Genomic DNA, 19,376 nt, shown 5'->3' with positions numbered 1-19,376 from the left:
ACACAAAAACTTAACTATAACCACTGAACCATGAAAATGAGGTCAAGGTCAAATGACACCTGCCAGTTGGACATGTACACCTTACAGTGCTTCCATACACCGAATATACTAGACCTATTGCTTATAGTATCTCAGATATGGACTTGACCACCAAAACTTAACCTTGTTCACTGATCCATGAAATGAGGTCGAGGTCAAGTGAAAACTGTCTGACGGGCAAGAGGACCATGCAAGGTACGCACATACCAAATATACTTATCCTATTACTTATAATAAGAGAGAATTTAACATTACAAAAAATCTTAACTTTTTTTTCAAGTAGTCACTGAACCATGAAAATGAGGTCAAGGACATTGGACATGTGACTGACGGAAACTTCGTAACATAATACACCAAATATCAGTGACACCAAACCTAAACTGACATAACTATGTAAAAATTCCAAAGGTAACGCATCAATACTGAGAAGGCAGGGTATAGAATCTACAAGTAAATGATATGTACTAATGGTAATACAACTGAATACCAAATGTCATTGACTTTAATTCCATTGGTACTTTAATCGTAACCTTATCAACTTAACCTTACGTGACAGTACGAGACCCTCGTGGATAGTCAAGGTCGTTGAATACCCCTAGTAGTATGTTATCTTTGCAAGAAATTACGTCAGTAGTACTAGTCTAGACCATGACTGATTGTGGAAATCGTCATTTAAGGGCAATAACTGTCATATTAGTTATTTTGTAAATCTTGATATAGTTCATCAATTCTCATGGCTGCAATTTCTGTTTATCTATTAACGTTTTAAAAATAATAAACAAAAAACTAGTATCTCAATTGTTTGTAAAACAATTGAAAGGTCTTTCCTGTAAAAGTGATGTTTTCGTAATGTACTTTGTACGACCTTTCGTTTGATATACGACAAGCATACCTTCTGAAACTTTTCGATTTTTACACTTAATGACCTTATTCGCCCTACCTTTTTGAGATCGGAAGTATGATACATGTAACACAGGGTAGATGAGCTTTCATTTGATATGCGACAACGCCGTGTTCTACAAAGTTTGATTTTTGCACTTAATAACCCCATCCAACCAATTTTTGAGGTTGGGAATTCGATATTTCAAATGTTCTCATCATGACCTTTCATTTGATATACAACAACCCTATTGTAAAGAAAATTTATTGTTTGCACTCAATGACCCCATCTTACCAATTTTCGGGAGACGTTAATTTGAAATTTGAAATGTACGTTTTATGTTCTTTAATTTGATATGCGACAACCTTACCATCTAAGAAGTTTGAATTTTTGCACTAAATGACCCCACCCTTCCACCTGGGATGAAAAAAGAGGTTTAAAATTTTCGTTTTTAAGTAGAGTTTATTAAGACCTTCAATTTGATATATCAGATGACCCAATTTGACAAAGTGCAAAAAATGATGCAATATCAATTATATAAATAGAAGTTATGAAACTTACAAAGTCAATGCAAAACATGAAAATTTCAAAATGAATTTTTTGGTGTTTTTTTCAATGGAATGTTTTTGGTATTTGGTCAAAGATATAAGTATGTTAACCTCTTCAATTTCTTAAACATTTTAAGGGGTAAGCTGTTGTTGATTCGGAAATACATGCTGCCGCTCGCAAAACTGCAAATTGCATTATCTCTAAAACGACAATAGATATCTCAAATCTGTTAAATGATAAATGATCTACAGTTGAAGGACAACATTATAGAAAAAGAATTGGGACAATTTAAAAAATCACCAAGGTCACAATTAGTCATCAAATTTATGATGCAATAACAAACTTAAGAACCGGAAGTCGTAGAGACATGGGACTAGCGCCATTCAACTCAGGACCACTTAACCTTTTAAATATCACAAGGTCAAGGTCATTGTATACTGTGAAGGTCAAGGTGAAATTTTGTCATGACCTGACATTGACCTCAAATTGAAGGTCTTGAATTACTGATTATCTTTGCAGTTTATAGTAGGTTGATATCTGTTACTTTTAAAAAGATATACACAAAATACTATACTTTTAAGAATCATCCAGATGTAACTTTTTAACAGACAGTCAGACATTTTTGGTCTTACTCTATGAAATGTAGAGCTCGTCGAGAGGAACATTTTATACGCTGTATGTATGCAGCAAAGTCTTATCGTTTTCCTAATATGTGAGCTTGAAATTGCAGCGTAATTTTTTTTTGCACTCTGTGACCTTTGACCTTGGGTGCATATTAAAGGTCACATGAATTAAAGAATATTGGTGAAGGTTCCAGGTCTCTATGACTTCCGGTTCTCGAAATAGAATTTTTCAAAAAATATGTTCATTTTTTCAAGGGAAATAACTCCTTATAAGGGTTAATAACAAAATGATTGTACATGTCCATTAACATTGTTATCTGTTCCTGTACATGTTGCTGTTTTCAAATCGATTCTATCTCTTTTACTTTTTGAAAAAAATACAAAGGAAAGAAATTGATTCAAGGGGATATAACTCTCATTGGGGACGATGAAATCCTATGCAGCCTCATATGGTAACACATAATGATGAGATGTACATTTTGTCCAAATAAGGTCATGATATCTTTAAAAACCACGAGGGGGGCCATGTTGAAAAAAATCAATAAAAGGGAGATAACTTCTTAAGGGGATGATGAAATTCTACAAAAGTTCATCAGGTAGCAGTTCATAATGAGGTCTATCGATGGTTCAATTTTGATATTGATAACTCCAATAGAAGCGGTAGGAGGGTGTGCCAAACAAATGCTGGAAGTAAAAAAAAAAGAAAGAAAAAACATTAGAAAAACAATAAGGTCTTTCCTCACGTAGGGGAAAGACCTTAAAAAGGAAAAGTATTCAAAACTTGTCATTAATAACTCCTGATAGTTTCAATGACATATTCATGACATAATTTTAATAAGCTTTTCTTTTCTAAACAACAAAAATGATCATGCAATTACCGTGTTTGCCTATCTATTTATTATAGTTTTATGCTTGATGGACCTATTCACTCCTATAAAAGTTCAGTGCTTGATGCGCCAATTCTTTCAAATAAAGATACAGTGTGTGATTGGCCTTTTCTCTCCCATAAAGGTACAGTGACTGATGGGCCTATCATTTCCTTTAAAGGTTCATTGATTGAAGAACAATTTCTTTCCAATAAAGGATCAGAGCTTGCAGGGCCTTTTCTTTCTTATAAAGTTTCAGTGTTAGATGGGCCAATTCATTCAAATAAAGGTAAAGTGCATTACTTCCATTAAAATACAGTGTTTGATGGCCCATTCTATCAAATAACAGGTACAGTACTTGATGGGCCATTCTATCAAATAACAGGTACAGTACTTGATGGGCCATTCTATCAAATAATAGGTACAGTACTTGATGGGCCATTCTAACAAATAACAGGTACAGTACTCGATGGGCCAATTTTGTCAAACACAGGTAAAGTGTTTAATGGGTCCATTATTTCCTGTAAAGGTAGTGATTTATGGGTCCATTCTTACCAATGAAAGATAAACTGCTTGATGAGTTCAGTCTTTCCTATAAAGGCACAGTGCTTGGTGGGCCCATTGTTTCCATTAAAGGTACCCTGATAAAAGGGCCCATTGTTTCTGATAAAGATACAGTGCTTGATGGGCCAATTCTTTTTTTAAGGTTCAGTGCTTGAAAGACATATCTTTTAAATAATGGCACAAAGCTTGATTCTTTCCTATAAAGGTGATGTGTTTGAAGGGCCTATTCTTTCACGTGGTACAGTGTTTGATGGGCCAATTCTTTCAAATAAAGGTACAGTACTTGATGGGCCTATCCTTTCCTGTAAAATTTCGGTGCTTGATGGGCCTATTCTTTCAAATAAAGATACAGTGCTTGATGTACCATTCTTTCAAACAACAGGTACAGTACTTGATGGCCCAATTTGTCAAATACAGGTAAATTGTTTGATGGGCCCATTATTTCCTACAAATGTACGACACTTGATTGGACCATCCTTACAAATAAAAGTACAGTGTTGGAGGAGCTTATTCTTTCCTAAAAGGTACAGTGCTTGATGGCTTAATAGTTTACTTTTATAAATTGTGACTTGGATGGAGAGTTGTCTCATTGGCACTCATACCACGTCTTTGAATACCTGTATCTATTGATTGGCCCATGTTTTTCCTATAAAAGTACAGTGCTTGATTGACCCGTTCTTTCCAAAATTTGTTCAGTGCTTGATGGGCTCATTATTTCCAATGAAGGTACAGAATTTAATAGGCCTATTCTTTCCTATAAAGGTACAGTGCTTGAAAGGCATTTCAAATTTCATATTAAGGTGCTGTCAGGGTTATCATGGTGTCACAAATATTAACTCTAGATCACATAAAAATGACCTGTTGAATAAGAGATATGCTTCTTCTTTATTTATTGTTGATAATGCAAATACTGAAATTAAAATAGCAATACTTTATCATGTAAGATATCCAAATATTCAAATTCAATGAACTGAAGGTACCCCTGAAGGAGGAGAAGGGACAAATAATATCCATGGAAATAGGATCTGCCAAAAGCTTATACAATAATGACCTTTAGTGGTTCATCATTAACGGGACCTTATCACAAACTAATACATTGTTGATCATCCACCCACGCCAGACACTGCCTATGCCTCCCTTTTTGAAGCCATCAATGCAAGACAATAAGGAGATAATTTCAACAGGGTCAGAATAACTGGTATGTAAGCAACTGAAGGTCACAGTAATTATGCAGGTTTACAACAGAAATTCATAGAACTACAGTGTAATCAAGATGATTTTAATATTTCAATGAATAATAATAACAATAATATATTACAATAATGAACTCTAATTATTCAAATGATTTCAATTGAAAAAGTACTTGTTTTGGCAAATGTTTGTAAATTCAAACTTCAACTATATATACTAAGTCAATTTTTCCTTATTAATTTTTTTTGGCTATAGTAATATACCACTATTTGTGTTTGTAATCTGTTTATGGTTAGCTAAACAGTGATTTTCCTTACACATGAAAAAAAAAGTTATCATAAAATGAAATGGCTGCAATTTACTATGGCCTATGTCCCACATAATCAATATTATTCTGTTGCAAACTAATTAATCCATTCAATCATGATCTTGATATATATAAAAGGCAGAATAAAATTATGCCCAGTCAGTGGCGGATCCAAGGGGGTTCAGGGGTTGGAAACCCCCTATTTTTGGTTGATCAATGCATTTGAAAGTGGACATAGAGTTAAACTTTAAGGGGAACGTACAACTTAAAATTAAATAGCATTTTAATAAGGATGTCACTTAGATAACACCTTATTTTAGTAATAGCTTTACAACAGTCAGTTTTATTAATGTTATTAAAATTTGAGGGAGCTGATAATAAAATCTTCATAATCATAAAACTATTTTAACCTTGAGCCCAGTGACCCCATTATCATTCCTAAGAATTTGGTGGACTTCAGTTAAAAATTATGACATTACATATGTGTAGCTTCTAATAATAAGTTTGTTTGTAACCAGATAGATCTTATGTAAAAAAATGTCATTTCAAAGAAATAATTTTTCCCTTGCAGAAACAATTTTTATAATACATGATAAATAACAAACACATGGTTTATTTCTTTAACCTGTTTTTTAACATACACATATCAACAGTGGTACAGTTTTTAACTGAACTTAGGTTTTAGAGGCATATTCAGGGGTAGGATAACGGGGGTTGGACCCCCTCCTTTTTCTAAATGACTGACCTGCCCCTAAGGTTTATGGCTTCTCAAGAATGAGACCTTTTACTGCTAAGTGAAAAGATAAAGAAAAACATGTCCTGAAAGCATATCATTTAAATTGATTTCATTGGCCACTTATTTCTTGAATACACATGAAGTTGACTGCATAAAGTATGCTAATTAAAACAATATTTTAATATCTTGACTGATAACTTAAGACTCTAACATAGAGTGTGACAAAGCATTTTAAATTACAATCTTTATAAGTTGAAAGCAAAGCACGCTTAAATCTAAGGACAGACCTTGATATTTATAATACGCATAAATAAAAGAAAGCTTTCATATTATCCTACTTTATAATCTAAAATATAAAACTGAGAAAAAAAAAATCAAAAAAATCACAACCCTCATATAAAGGATACATGTCAGAAACATTTCTAAATATAAAGGATACAGAATCATTTAAAATAAGTTAAAGAAATCTGAAAAATTCTGTGAAAGACAATTGAAAACAGTTATTTAGTTACTTTTACACGATATATCAACCATTTCATTTCCCTTGTTGAAAGCGTATAAGGAAATCATTCATTCATAAAGTTTTCCTAGAGAAAAGATTTTACTTTCAAAGTTTGGTTTCAACTTACAGAATGTAAAACAAACAGGAACAAGAACAACTTATCGCCATGTGTATTTTAACATCGATCAGATACTGCACTTTCTTGTCACACAATCTGTTATTCTATCTTTTAAGATTTTTATTCAGTTAGAAGGTGTTTTTTATAATTTTAAATTTCTTTTACTATCCAACAAAAATAGTAAATGAATAAGTTATACTAAGTACTGTACACAGTACAATATACAAGGATCCTCTCTAATTCTTTATTTGAAACCCAAATCAGTAGGTACCACATTTCAGCATAAAACAGTAATATATGTGACTGTGTGACTTTTACTTTTTAAATTTCTTATTTGGATGTATTCAAAGGATTTTCAATAATTTAACTAACATGACTTACATGTTAAAACAATATTTAGCACTAGAATTTAGCCTTAATAAAGACATTTTGAAGAAAGTTGTAAATAGGACATCCGTGTCAGAATTGAAAAGACTTCCATTAAATTATTACCTTTGTTATATAGATTGACCCCTTATTTTTTTTCTATATTTTCAATTTAATATTTATAAAGATAATTATCTATCAAAATTGAATTTTTGAGTAATTTGAAAAAAAATGTGACTTGCTCATTCACATTATAACTGTTTTAAACTCAAAGTACATACATGAATTAACTTGATACTGTGAATTATAATGATTTTCATAAAAATGTTCCTGAATTGGTCCAAGGACACAGTTATCATCCTTTGGTTTACGTTGTCTACGAATATAGTCCCTAGTGTAACAGTGTATAACTTGCATGTTTTATTTGATACACTTTTCCAATTTATTGCTTGATATTAAATGCATGAAATATTAAGGAGGGGTATGTATTTACATGTTAAAAAAATTTGGGTGCTGAATCTTTATTTGGTCCAGTTCAAAAAGGTCAAATTTTATCACGTCTGAAGCTGTCAAACTGAATTTTACACCCCCTTAACACAGAATTGTCAATATTTTGAGTAAGAGCTGGTAGAAGTTTCTATAATTTTGATATTATTTGTCTCACTGGTATTACACTACACTGTCAAAATCTTTTTGAGAAAGTGCAGGCGGGATTTTTTTTTTATTTGAATGTATTGTCTAAAAGAAATGCACTACGAAATAACTGTGTTCTCAGGCCAATTGAAACGTATCCAAAAGAAATTACCCCTTTGAACTTCTTTACATATCACAATCTAGTCATGTGGTGATAAATGTTGGATACATCCATCATACATACATTTAGAATATCTCTACAAAAACAAAAGTAGATTTATACCATGAAAAAGTCAAAATTAATTAGGTTTCTAAAACAGTAGAAGTAAGGAGTAGGGGCAATAAGATGAAAAAGTATGAACATCCCACACAAAAAGGTTATGAAATCCTTAAAAAAGAAAGCTTCTCAAGTCTGATTATTTCTTAGGTGACCACAATTTCCCAATAAAATAATTAGGATGGACATATTGTCACAAGGGCAAACAAGATCAAGTTATATTGTAATTATAAATTAATAACATTAAAATATCTTGCCTAAACTTTTTTTTTAATTTTATGCATTTCCTTAAGTTGTGTGCATTTTAAACATTGTTTTAAAAGTAAATAACTGAACTTTTCAAAAATAATTTAAAAGAAACCCATTCAATTTCTTATGTCCTACTCCTTCCTATTAGACAAACATGTACATCAATCATCAATATAATAAAAACTAAACTTGTACCAATAGTAAAAACTTTCTAATTAGGAGACCAAGTGTCGTCCGTTCCTTCAGAATCAACTTCATCAATTAGTTCTAATACCGTTTTAGGAACTTCTACTTCATAGCTGCTTCCACTGCTGGCTTCGTCTGATATAGTGTCATCTGTCTGTCTGTCATTGGCTGAAGGCACCCATGATGTGTCTGAATCAGATTGTTCTCCATTGTTATTATCCTGGTTACGCATCCTCTTTGTATCAATATCACAGTCAATAACACTAGTTTTACGCTTCCTATCATCAGAACTGGCACCATTACTTACATTACTGTCTATAGTATCAGAATTTTGGTTTTTAGATAGATCTGTATTAGATGATTCAGTGCCTATTCCACTATCACTACAGTTACTGTTTTTCGACCTTCTTCTCTTGAAATTGTACCCTGCATCACTATCTGTCTCTGTACTATCAATATCTGTTGTAATATTTAAATGTCTAGAATTTCCAGCTGTTTCATTTTCATTTGATTGGTTTAGATTTTCATTGTCATTTTCATGTGCTGGATTGGATTGTGATATGTGCCTATCATGTGTTTCATCTACTGGTGTTTCACTCCTGTCAGAATCTGGTGTACAAGATCTGCTGCTTCTGGAACCGGATCTACTCATATATGAACGCAATGTAGAACTACTTGAGAGTGATTCATCAGAATGTGATATACTCCTTACATGATCTAATGACCTTGACCTACTTCTTGATAATCTCTCTATTGACCTTGACCTACTTCTTGATCTTGATCTACTTCTTGATAGTCTGTCTATTGATCTTGACCTACTTCTTGATAGTATGTCTATTGACATTGATCTACTTCTTGAAAGTCTGTCTATTGACATTGACCTACTTCTTGACCAAGTTCTGTAATGTTCACCTGACTGTGAAGATCTTGAAGATGCCCACCTCCTTCTTACATGTGGTCTCCGTAAATTATCATATGATCTTGATCTACTTCTATGTGAATCAAATGATCTTGACCTACTTCTTGAATAATTGTAAGACCTTGATCTTCTGTGAAAGTCATATGATCCACTTCTTTCTGACAGGATAGATCGGGATCTATTCATGTGTGAATGATAGCGTGACCAAAACCGGCTTTCATCTGAGTCATAAGACAATGATCTACTTCTGTGCGAACCACGTGATCCAGATCTATTTGAGTCAAATGAATGTGAACGAGACCTGCTAGACCTCTGTATATCTGACTGATGATCAGAATGATGTGACATACTTGATCGACTTGATCTCCACCAGCGAGTTGGTGTATGATCTGAATCACTGTCAGAGAGACTGTATACAGTGTGATCACTATGGTGACTTAAATCGTCATTATTGTGACTTTCGTTTTGGCTTTCATGATCCCCCTCATTAAGATTTAAGCTAGTACTACTATCTGTTGCAGAGCTACTTCCTGTGTTACTATGGTTATTGTTGATTGGAGTTGGAATGTATTCCATGATATTGTTTAAATTTATATTTGTACTTGGAGCAGTGTCTGAAATTCCAGCAGATAAGCGATGGAATATTCCCTCTCCCACTGGTAAATGTTCTTGGTGTGTATGGTGACTCAAATCTAATGCTTGATCGGTACCTAAATTAGCATCTGTAGCGTTACGGTTAGGGCTTGGTGAGCGTATATCATACACATATCTTGATGATCTTGTTTCATAACGGGGCCATGGAGCATGAATGACAGGTGTTGTTGGTCTACGACTAGGATAAATAACGTATTCTCTGAACCCTCCATTGTCAGCACTTGATGATGTTGTTGTTGTAGTAGTAGTATTTGTAGCAGTAGGATGACTAGTTGCTGTCAGTACTAAATCAGGCTGGGAGAAATGACTATCTTGATCGTCACTGTAAGAACTTCCTGACAGGTAATTATACATTGAATCATTGTAATCACTATCAGAGGGATCCCAACTGGTTCCCCAAGCATCTGGAAGATTCCATCGGTTGCGAGCTAACTGTTGCTTTAATCTATCTACCTCTTTCTGTAGTTTTTGTGTCAAAGCATTTAGTTCTTTAACTTTTTCCTGAAGTTTGTCTACTAATTCACTCTTTTCTGAAAAATTAAGCATAAGAATATGTACAATACATGTAATATTAAAAATTAAAATTTAAAAAAAAATTCTTCAGTAAAACATTCTTGTTACAATGTATACTATGTTATTAATCTCAACGACTTTTGGGATTTTTTAATATACTTGCATCTAGGTACTTCATTTGAACTTTGGTGGATAATTGTCTCGCTGGCAATCATACCACATCTCCTTATTTTTATATCCATTCAATTTAGAAAAGTGTGCTATGTTTTTATTATTGCAAAAATTGATTGGGACAGTTTTGCCAAAAAATGTTGATTTTAATGTTTGATAGCATTATTCTATTTGTCCTCAGCATTTCTTGAAATCACATTTCTGTCCATTGTCGATTGAAATAATAAATGCATGCAGTTTTTACTGTATTAAGTTCAACTGCAATCAAACGGACCTAGTAATTTTATCACTGTATTAGTTAAAGGTTATGTTAAGTATTTTTCATTGAGACAGCAACCCAGCTACATGTAGCAAAGAATCATCAAAAAGATAAATGAGACTATACAATTAATAAATTGAATTAATATATTTCTAATTCAAATTCCTGAGGACCAATACAAATTAAGTGGATTGGTTATAAGGTTTCTAAAATTGTCTTTTGAGTTTTTTATTTTTCAAAAAACTTTTTTTTGTGTTTTCCTTTGGCATGTTTGGTGGTGTAATAGTCAAAAACTTAAACTGTCAGTTGTACTTATTATTGGCTCTCTCTTTTAATCTTTTTGATTTAGCAAATGTTCAGCTATACTTTAGGTTAAAGCAGTCCATATGTCATGTATGGTATGCAATCTTCACATATTCAAGGACTTACATGTATACAGCCTGAGCTTTAATTTTTTGGGATTAAAGTCTTCCTGACAAGTGCTTTAGATATACCGGTACATTATCTATAAATTGTTAATTTCATTTCTTTCTTTTTCATTCTTATCTTTTATATACATATTTATTTTATTCAACTTTGAATTAAAAACATACCTCTATTGAACTTTTGTAATTCTTCATAGCAATCATGTGTATCATACACACATACAGGAATCATTAGTCCACAACGACCAAGACATAACTTCTCCCTGAATTCACAGACTTGGTTTTCGTGTTGGTCTTTGTCTTTTTTAAGTATCATTTTATCACAGCGATTAAATCGACACTTCAGTTTCCTGTATCCGCACCCCTCAACATGGTTAATATAAATTTCTAACATAACTGTTTCTGCACAACCATTATCTTTAAAATCACAGAACATTAACAAACGATTTATCATGTTTTGCACTATTGGAAGGACTGGTTTGAGTTGTCTTTTCTTGACTCTCCTACGACAGGTTGGACAGTTACGATGATTGTTCAGCCACGTTGTTATACATACATTACAGAAGACATGACGACAGGGGCTCTCCACAGGAGACTGAAGGACACACTGACATATACAACATATTAAATCTGGATCAGGTGGCTGACAAAACTTTTCTGTATCATACTGGGACATCTTTAATGGTTCATCTACAATAGAACAAAAATATTTAATATGTATAATATTATATCTATATTTTATTTGAATAAAAGTAGAGCTGTTCAATCAGTGTGTAGGAAATTCCCTCTCTAATTTGGACTTCTAGATGGCTCTATATATTTACATGTTATAACTGTACATAGACTTCTATTTCATTTTTTTCATCATAAACAAGTTTAATTTCATTATAAGATTAAAAAATAATTTCGGCTTGTGCAAAATAATATAATAACATACATGTATCTGCAAATTTGTATTCCAGTGTAATTTCAATAAGTACATTGTAATTAACATAATATAAATCATATGAAAATAAAAAGATGTGGTAGCAATATGATTGCCTTAGAGACAACTCTCAACCAGAGACCAAATGACTTAGAGTCAGACATAGATATGATAAAAGTATTTACTTGTAACTGCATGAACTAGTATAGGTAAATTTGTAAGATTTTAATTTTACTTTTAGTTTTTATTTGTATGTATTTATATATTGAGTTACAATGTACTTAGTAATTGTCTTTATTTGTTTTTGATGTTGTTATATGCAAAAACAGCATACAGGTACTTTTGGGTTTTATTAACTGACCAGGATGACCCAAAAATATTGCCTTTTTCATGTTAAGATCTTATGAAAACTTGAAAAGGTCAGTCAGAGGTATCATACGTCATATTGGATTTACCCTATCATATCAGAGTTCGACAAACTAAGCAAATATGTAAATATTATCAAGCTTTAAGATGGTTATTGAAAAGACATATGGCAGCGCTGAATATAAAATACATGTTAGATTTGAAATGTTATTCCAAATTGTTGGGTTTCTCCCATTTATAATTACTAAATTTAGTATTTTATTTATAATACTTGTAGATTTTATTTTTGAGTATTTGAGCATATGTAACGTTGCGCTCATATAAGAATAAGAATAAGAATATTTCATTTCCAATTAAAGGGCCATATTAAGAGATTTCATGACATTACAAACAAGTACGTAAGATTATATAAATTGTGATATTTCCCGTTTTTTAAGTTTTATGACGTTTCGCCTTCGACTAATATTTTATGTTACATCAACTAGAGTGTTGATTCATTGCAAGTTATTTATTATTTAGAGACACATACATGTATGTATTTTGTATATAGAGATTATAATTAGTAAGAGATATTTATGTATATTTTCATTTATAGAAGAAATATTAAGAAATGTAATCGAACTTATAAATCAATATTTATTTCAATCAACTTTTTAATTTAATTAGTTATTTATAAAGCTTGAAAGAAAGTGATTACTATTTTTTGTTTAGTATTATGTTTTTAGTGTTTAATTAGGATGTATTTGTATTTTATTGTCATGATTGTAGAGAATCGGTTGTTACAATACTAACAGTATATGAAGCCAAAATTCTATGTTTGTTTTGATGAATAAAGATACTTATATAGTTTAAGCACATAGTCAACTTTATCGCCTTATTTGATGTGATCCGTACAATAAATTTTAGAAATAATTAAATACAGTGGTGGTTAAATGTAGTTCACTTGTTATTTAAATAGAGGTTGCATATTTGCAAGCCAAAGTATGGGTGTCTGCTCATTTCAAATCCTAAGCTGTAGACTGCTCTGAACCTGGTGAGACAGAGTGATGTCATACTTATACATTTTTTAGTTCCTACTGGGACAACAAGCCTTGCCAGGGCGGATGTCAGGAATATGCAAGAAACAGGAAGTCCTAACAAGAATAATTACATGGCTGGTCTTGAGAGAAAAGAGTTATGGAGCTATAAATAATGCTATCATTAACTCATTTCCACAAATAAAAAGAATAAATAATAAGTAAACAAAGTGACCACCATACACCTTATCGCTATTAGCCTACTCGGCCGGCCGACACAGCCGCTTGACCTTTTGACGCATACAACAATCACTTTTCCATTCTGGCGTCAGATATTTTGTTTTAAGATGTCAAAATTTTAAGGGAACCTGTGTGATATTCAGTAATGGCGGACAAATAGCGATAAGGTGTATTACAGTATGTTGACTGTTGTACACAGTATTCAGTAAGTGGATTATGTAATGACTAAATGTCATAATTATTATTTACCAATAAAATATATAATATGATTCAATTTTACTTAAAACAGGTTAGAAACTAATGTATACTGATTTTTTTCAAGGTGATATACGCATTTGTTATAGCAAGTAAGAGCAATAATCCCGAAGTTTCAAAATCCACCAAACTTCAGATTTACAGAAAACGTCAGGTAAACTTTACAAAGTGACGCAAATACACAAGCACGGGAGTTTAATCGGTTTTCACAGTGACAACTTATCAAACTAATTCTTAAGCTTCATTATTTGGAGGATCTTACATGGTAGAATATTAGTGATTATATTTATTTCATAGCAGATGCTGGATGGTTTTGCTTTTCATCCGTCAGTCTTCGTCTGGTTTTGATCACCTACACTTTGACAGGGAACCAGTTCATGCAAGGTTGTCGCCCTTCAGTTTATTTCCAACACGTGTGGTTCATAAACATTGACTACTAAATGATATGTCAGTCTTAAAAACAAGGTAATGACCATACTAGCTTGACTAATTTGTACTTACCATTAGCATTATGATGGGAGGCACATGTGGAGCAGGATATAAATGCTGTTTCAGGGCACCTGCCTTTCCTGATTTTTAGTCACTGTACTGTAGGCATTTGTACAAATTATTCTATCAGTACTATAAATGTTGTGGATTGTCTCCCAAAATTATGGGATACAATACAAATGAAATATAAAATTACTTTGCCAAAAAAGTGTTTTTGAGAGTAAAGAAAAATATCAAAAGGCAATAGGGTCGGGGAAATGCCCCCCCCCCCCCCCCCCCCTTTTTCCTCAATTGTTTGTGTTTTCTGTATCTATATTTCCCATTTCTGTATTTGGATGGGTACGTCACAGATTCGTTTTGGCTATTATGTGACGGGTTGCTCTGTGCTTTAATTAATTATGCTTGCTCAGGAGTGCTGATTTAAACTCATCGGTTGATGTAGTTACGCACATTACTGAGTCCTCTCTAGAAATCTACCACAGTGCGCACAAAGATAGAGTTTTTGTACTGGTCAGTTTTACTGTTGGGAACGATGACCGCTTGTTGTTACAGACTTGTTGGTCTATAAAGTTCTTAGTTACAAAGTTATTAAATGTTGTTGCTTTTATCTGTCATTTTGGTCTATAGTATTTTATTAGATCGTCTGGAGCAAGCGCTTCCCCTCAACCACTTTAAAAAGAAAATCAGTTGTTGTTGTCTTGATTGTAGTGTTGGATCTAAAGTTCTGATAGCATATTAGTCGTACATCCTTTATCCCTCGATTTGTAGTCTGATGATAAATCTCGCCCCTCTTTTTGTATGGATTTCAATTTGTGGATGTCTCTTTGGGTCTTCGGTCCCAAATAATTGATCAGTACTCCATAAAAGATCTTAAGAGTGCTATATATGCTGTTTTCTGGCATTCCCTAGGGCAATGTTGTAGATTTCTCCTAAGGAAGCATAGCGTGGAACTGGCTTTGTTTCATGTGTTTGTTAATTGTTCTTCTATTTAAGATCTTCTTATCTTCTTGTACATGTATTTGTAGCCAGAGATAAGGGTTTGAATTATAGGGCACTAGCTGTCAAATTCATGTCCACTGATTTGACTTAAATTCTCTTTTTAGATTATAACAATCAGACAATGTAAACCATTTATCCCAATAACAAAAAGTCTAAAAATAATTTGCAGGACATGGATTTGATAATATGTAGCTTCGTTTGTGTGTATTTTAGTCCAGACGCTCTCTATTTAACTATCGAGATGACCCCACAATCAACCAACAGTCTGACACATAACAGGATACAGTTCAAAACATAAACATAAAACAGGCTATTATTTGAACTTGGAATTATTTTTAAATATGGAATTTGCTTGATTTCTTGTTATTTAAATTTTTAATAAATTCCATGCTTATCTAACCCCGCTGCATTTTTGCGCCTGTCCCAAGTCAGGAGCCTCTGGCCTATGTTAGTCTTGTATTATTTTAATTTTAGTTTCTTGTGTACAATTTGGAAATTAGTATGGCGTTTATTATCACTGAACTAGTATATATTTGATTAGGGGCCAGCTGAAGGACGTCTCCGGGTGCGTGAATTTCTCGCTACATTAAAGACCTGTTGGTGACCTTCTACTGTTGTTTTTTTGGAAAATGACGCAGTCATTGTTCCTTAACTGCCGACCTGAACTTCATTACATTTCTCTGCCTACCGCGCTTGGTTTCTAATTTACTATTTTACAAACTAACTGGTTTCTGCTTGTATTCCACTACACTCGAACAAAGTGTTGTAGTTTGACGGGACCCAGTTTAGCGGGAACCAGTTTAGAATTTGTAAACTACAAAACGTAATCGGTTATTGTTCATTCCGTTTTGATGTTTCATACCGACCTATATGGTTTGAATAAGCTTAAGACCCTTCAAACATTAATGTGAAAGATATATTAAAGTCTGTTTTACCAAAGGATGGAACTGCTTTGCCTTCAAAGTCGTACTATAGTGATATATGTCATGTACGGATTTCCACTCTCACCGGTTAATTTCTTCTTTTACACGTGCTTTTAAAACTTCCTGTTTAAACATCGCAAGTTTTAAAATTGTTTTTTGAGTGAATTAAACTTATTTTAACAATCATGAAGCGTTCCAGGATCATATTCAAGCAGTTTCTTCTTCTCTTTGATGATGGAAAATAGGTTTCCTCAAGAAAATACCGCAAACGGTCGCAGAGGAATTGAAACGTACAAGTCGACAAGTCGGCACCTGGTTAAATTGGCATCTAGTCAAATCGGCACCTATTTGACGTCAATTCGGCATCCAATAATATTTGTTATAATATTTTCTATTCAATTAATTAATAACTGTTACCAAGTACATAGTGAATATGTTGTTGTGTATTTAGGTAAAAAAATGAAACCAAAGTGAACATGTTGTGTACAAGGTAAACAACGAAGCCCTTACCTACATAGTGAATCAAGGCTTCCAAAACGGTCATATATGCCGGTCATTTGTATAATGTCCAGTAAAAGACCGGCTGGGCAAAGCATGAAACGGTCATCTACATTTTAGTTTCAAAGGCTTTTTCGGTCATTTTAACATATAAATTCACGATCATTTTGACCCAACATTTTGCCTTTAACAGCCATACATTTCCGGTCATAAAAGTGACATGATGATTAATTACTATCAAAACAACCCCTACTTCAATACTTTCTCATTTTAATCAAGGCTAATTAGTTGTTGGACAGCTGAAAACTACCTGTTCAGGTGACAGGTAAACTATTTTTAGTACCGGACATCGTATAAATTAATCGGTCCATTCCCAATTATTTTCGTACATTTCAGCAGCTTGTATCTAATTGATTTAAAATATATAATAAATACATTTATAAACATGATTTGATAAATCATTTAAAAAGGTTTTAAATGACAAATCGTCGGCACTACGTTGTATGAACAAGAACACGTGTGCGCATGTGCACAGGTAGGAAATTCAATTTTGCATCCTACATTTCTTCAAAAATGCTAAAAGTATCATTGATACCTGCTAGGATACCTGTATCTAACGTTCATTTCAAGTATTTTGTTGAAGAAATAACTTGGAAAGAGCTTCTTCGCTCAGTAGTTCTATGTTAACGTACACGGATTTTACGTATCCGTTTATGGTCCATGTTTTAGGTAGCAATACACAGTTAGAAGTTTAGTTTCGCATTATGGCCCCTGTGAATTTTTTAAATATGAAAGTTTTTGTACAATAAAATTGATTTTTAGATAATTGAAGAATAATATAGCCTTCTTAGTGGGTTTATATGACCATTTAGATTGATTTTAACATGTTTTATAGGCCATTTCTATGATTGACAGTCCGTATTTTCCTATCCGTACCGTTCATAGGTCCATAAATTATTGTAGTGTTTATCAACAAAGATTTTGCGCTCGATCTTTTCAATTCAATTTTATGGAAAAACGAGCAGGAAAGCATATGATTTTTTTTGGACCACTTGATAGATATACACCTATGGATTCAGGAAAGGTATCACTGTAGTTCATTGAAATTTTCCATTAGACCAAATTTTGGAGACTTTTGTGACATGTTCACCCCCCTTTTTTGCTATATTTTGTATCTAAGAAATGCAGTTTGTTGCCATGGTTACACCCAAAAGGGATTATATTTCACCCTTGTGACCATTAAAAATCAAATCTATGGAAGATTTTCTTTCTACAAGTATATACATGCATAACACACATATAAAGCCTTCTTTGTTAGACAGGAGGGGAAAGAGGGTGTTTAAAAATTATGAGTGTCAATTTTAAGTTTTTTTCCTAACTGTGTATTGCTACCTTACCATTGTCAAGTCAACATCCGGTTTTGAAAAATGTGACTTTAAAAACGAAAATAAAGTTCTAGACAACTTCATTTTGAACAAATAAAGAGTCTAATGCAGATTTGAGCACGTTGATGTGCACACTGTGAATGATGCAATGCCAATTTTAACAGTTTATGTCAGATCATCAAATTCATATCAAAGTAAAGTTTAATTTCGATTTTAATTTAATGTCAATCATTGGGATGGCCATCTGATTACCATAATTGCCTTTTGTGACTTTGTCCTAGGAATTAAAATTCGGATCAGATATAAAATGTCCGGCTGGCTCAGAAAAATTTTGGAAGCCCTGTAGTGAATATGTTGTGTATTTAGGTAAACAATGAAACCAAAGTGAATATGTTGTTGTGTATAACAGTAAACAACGAAGCCCTTACCCAAGCTGTTGTTTTAACAATTAGACAATTATTAAAATAAAATGGAAAACTATGAGTCCCTTTCAATAAATCAAACTTTCATCCAAATAATAAGCAAATTTAAGGTGGGTTTTTTTCAGTAAAGTTTAAACAGCATTAAACCAACAATCCTGTAAAATGCTCAACTGGTTAAAATAATTCATAAAAATATCCAATATCTCACATGTAATAGTCCAAATAATTATGATGTCTGGCAAGGCTATTTTATTATTTTTCTGGGACGCCTTCCTACGACGTTCGTAGGAAGGCTTCGTAGGAAGGCATCCCAGAAAAAAATTAACATAGCCTTGCGGTCATAGGAAGGTGTCCCAGAATAAAATTAAAAAAGCCTTGCCAGACGCAATAATTATTTGGACTACTCATATATATATATATATATATATACATGTATCACATACCTGTCAACTGACCCGTTTTCTGCGGGTGTGACCCAAGATTTTCACAATTCTGAGGGATCATCCGGGACACCCGCCGGGTCATTGAAATAACCCGGGAATTCCGAAAATGACCCGATTTCACCCGTATTTCTTAGCCTTGAGATTGATTTCATAAGTAATATTCCTTTGAAATACCGGCAAATTCGTAATTATTCCATGAACAGGAAGTTCATCTAGCTATGTAAACTGTCAAATTAAGTGACCCATTAATTGCATGGCTTCACTTGACAGCTTTGGTGTCAAACACAGTGTTAATTAACACCAATTACCTTAGCTGTAGGTCGTAAATAAATTGCACTATAAACATAAACAAACATTTTTCAACTAGTTACTTCCCCTTATTTGTCAC

The 19,376-nt window shown here is 33.0% G+C and overlaps 2 protein-coding genes across 2 annotated transcripts in view; one reads left to right on the top strand and one right to left on the bottom strand.

The window, feature by feature from the left end:
• Positions 1-7,270: 7,270 nt before the first annotated feature.
• On the bottom strand, positions 7,271-14,187 carry LOC134725860 (dentin sialophosphoprotein-like). Its single transcript, XM_063590091.1, has 3 exons — positions 14,092-14,187; positions 11,196-11,717; positions 7,271-10,189 (listed from the first exon to the last, which is right to left on the bottom strand). Exons 2-3 carry the CDS (start codon positions 11,701-11,703, stop codon positions 8,112-8,114), a joined length of 2,586 nt encoding a protein of 861 aa, XP_063446161.1. The 5' UTR covers positions 11,704-11,717; positions 14,092-14,187; the 3' UTR covers positions 7,271-8,111.
• The window catches only part of LOC134725859 (transducin beta-like protein 3), a 26,939-nt gene continuing 21,740 nt past the window's right edge, over positions 14,178-19,376 (top strand). The window contains exon 1 of the mRNA XM_063590090.1: positions 14,178-14,294. Within this exon, the coding sequence (XP_063446160.1) occupies positions 14,275-14,294 (20 nt within the window). The 5' untranslated portion in view covers positions 14,178-14,274. The remainder of the gene's footprint in view (positions 14,295-19,376) is intronic.

This window comes from Mytilus trossulus, chromosome 7, assembly GCF_036588685.1.
Source record: "Mytilus trossulus isolate FHL-02 chromosome 7, PNRI_Mtr1.1.1.hap1, whole genome shotgun sequence".
Lineage (NCBI taxonomy): Eukaryota > Metazoa > Mollusca > Bivalvia > Mytilida > Mytilidae > Mytilus > Mytilus trossulus.
The sequence above is the reverse complement of the archived record's forward strand: the minus strand, read 5'-3'. Positions and strand labels throughout refer to the sequence as shown.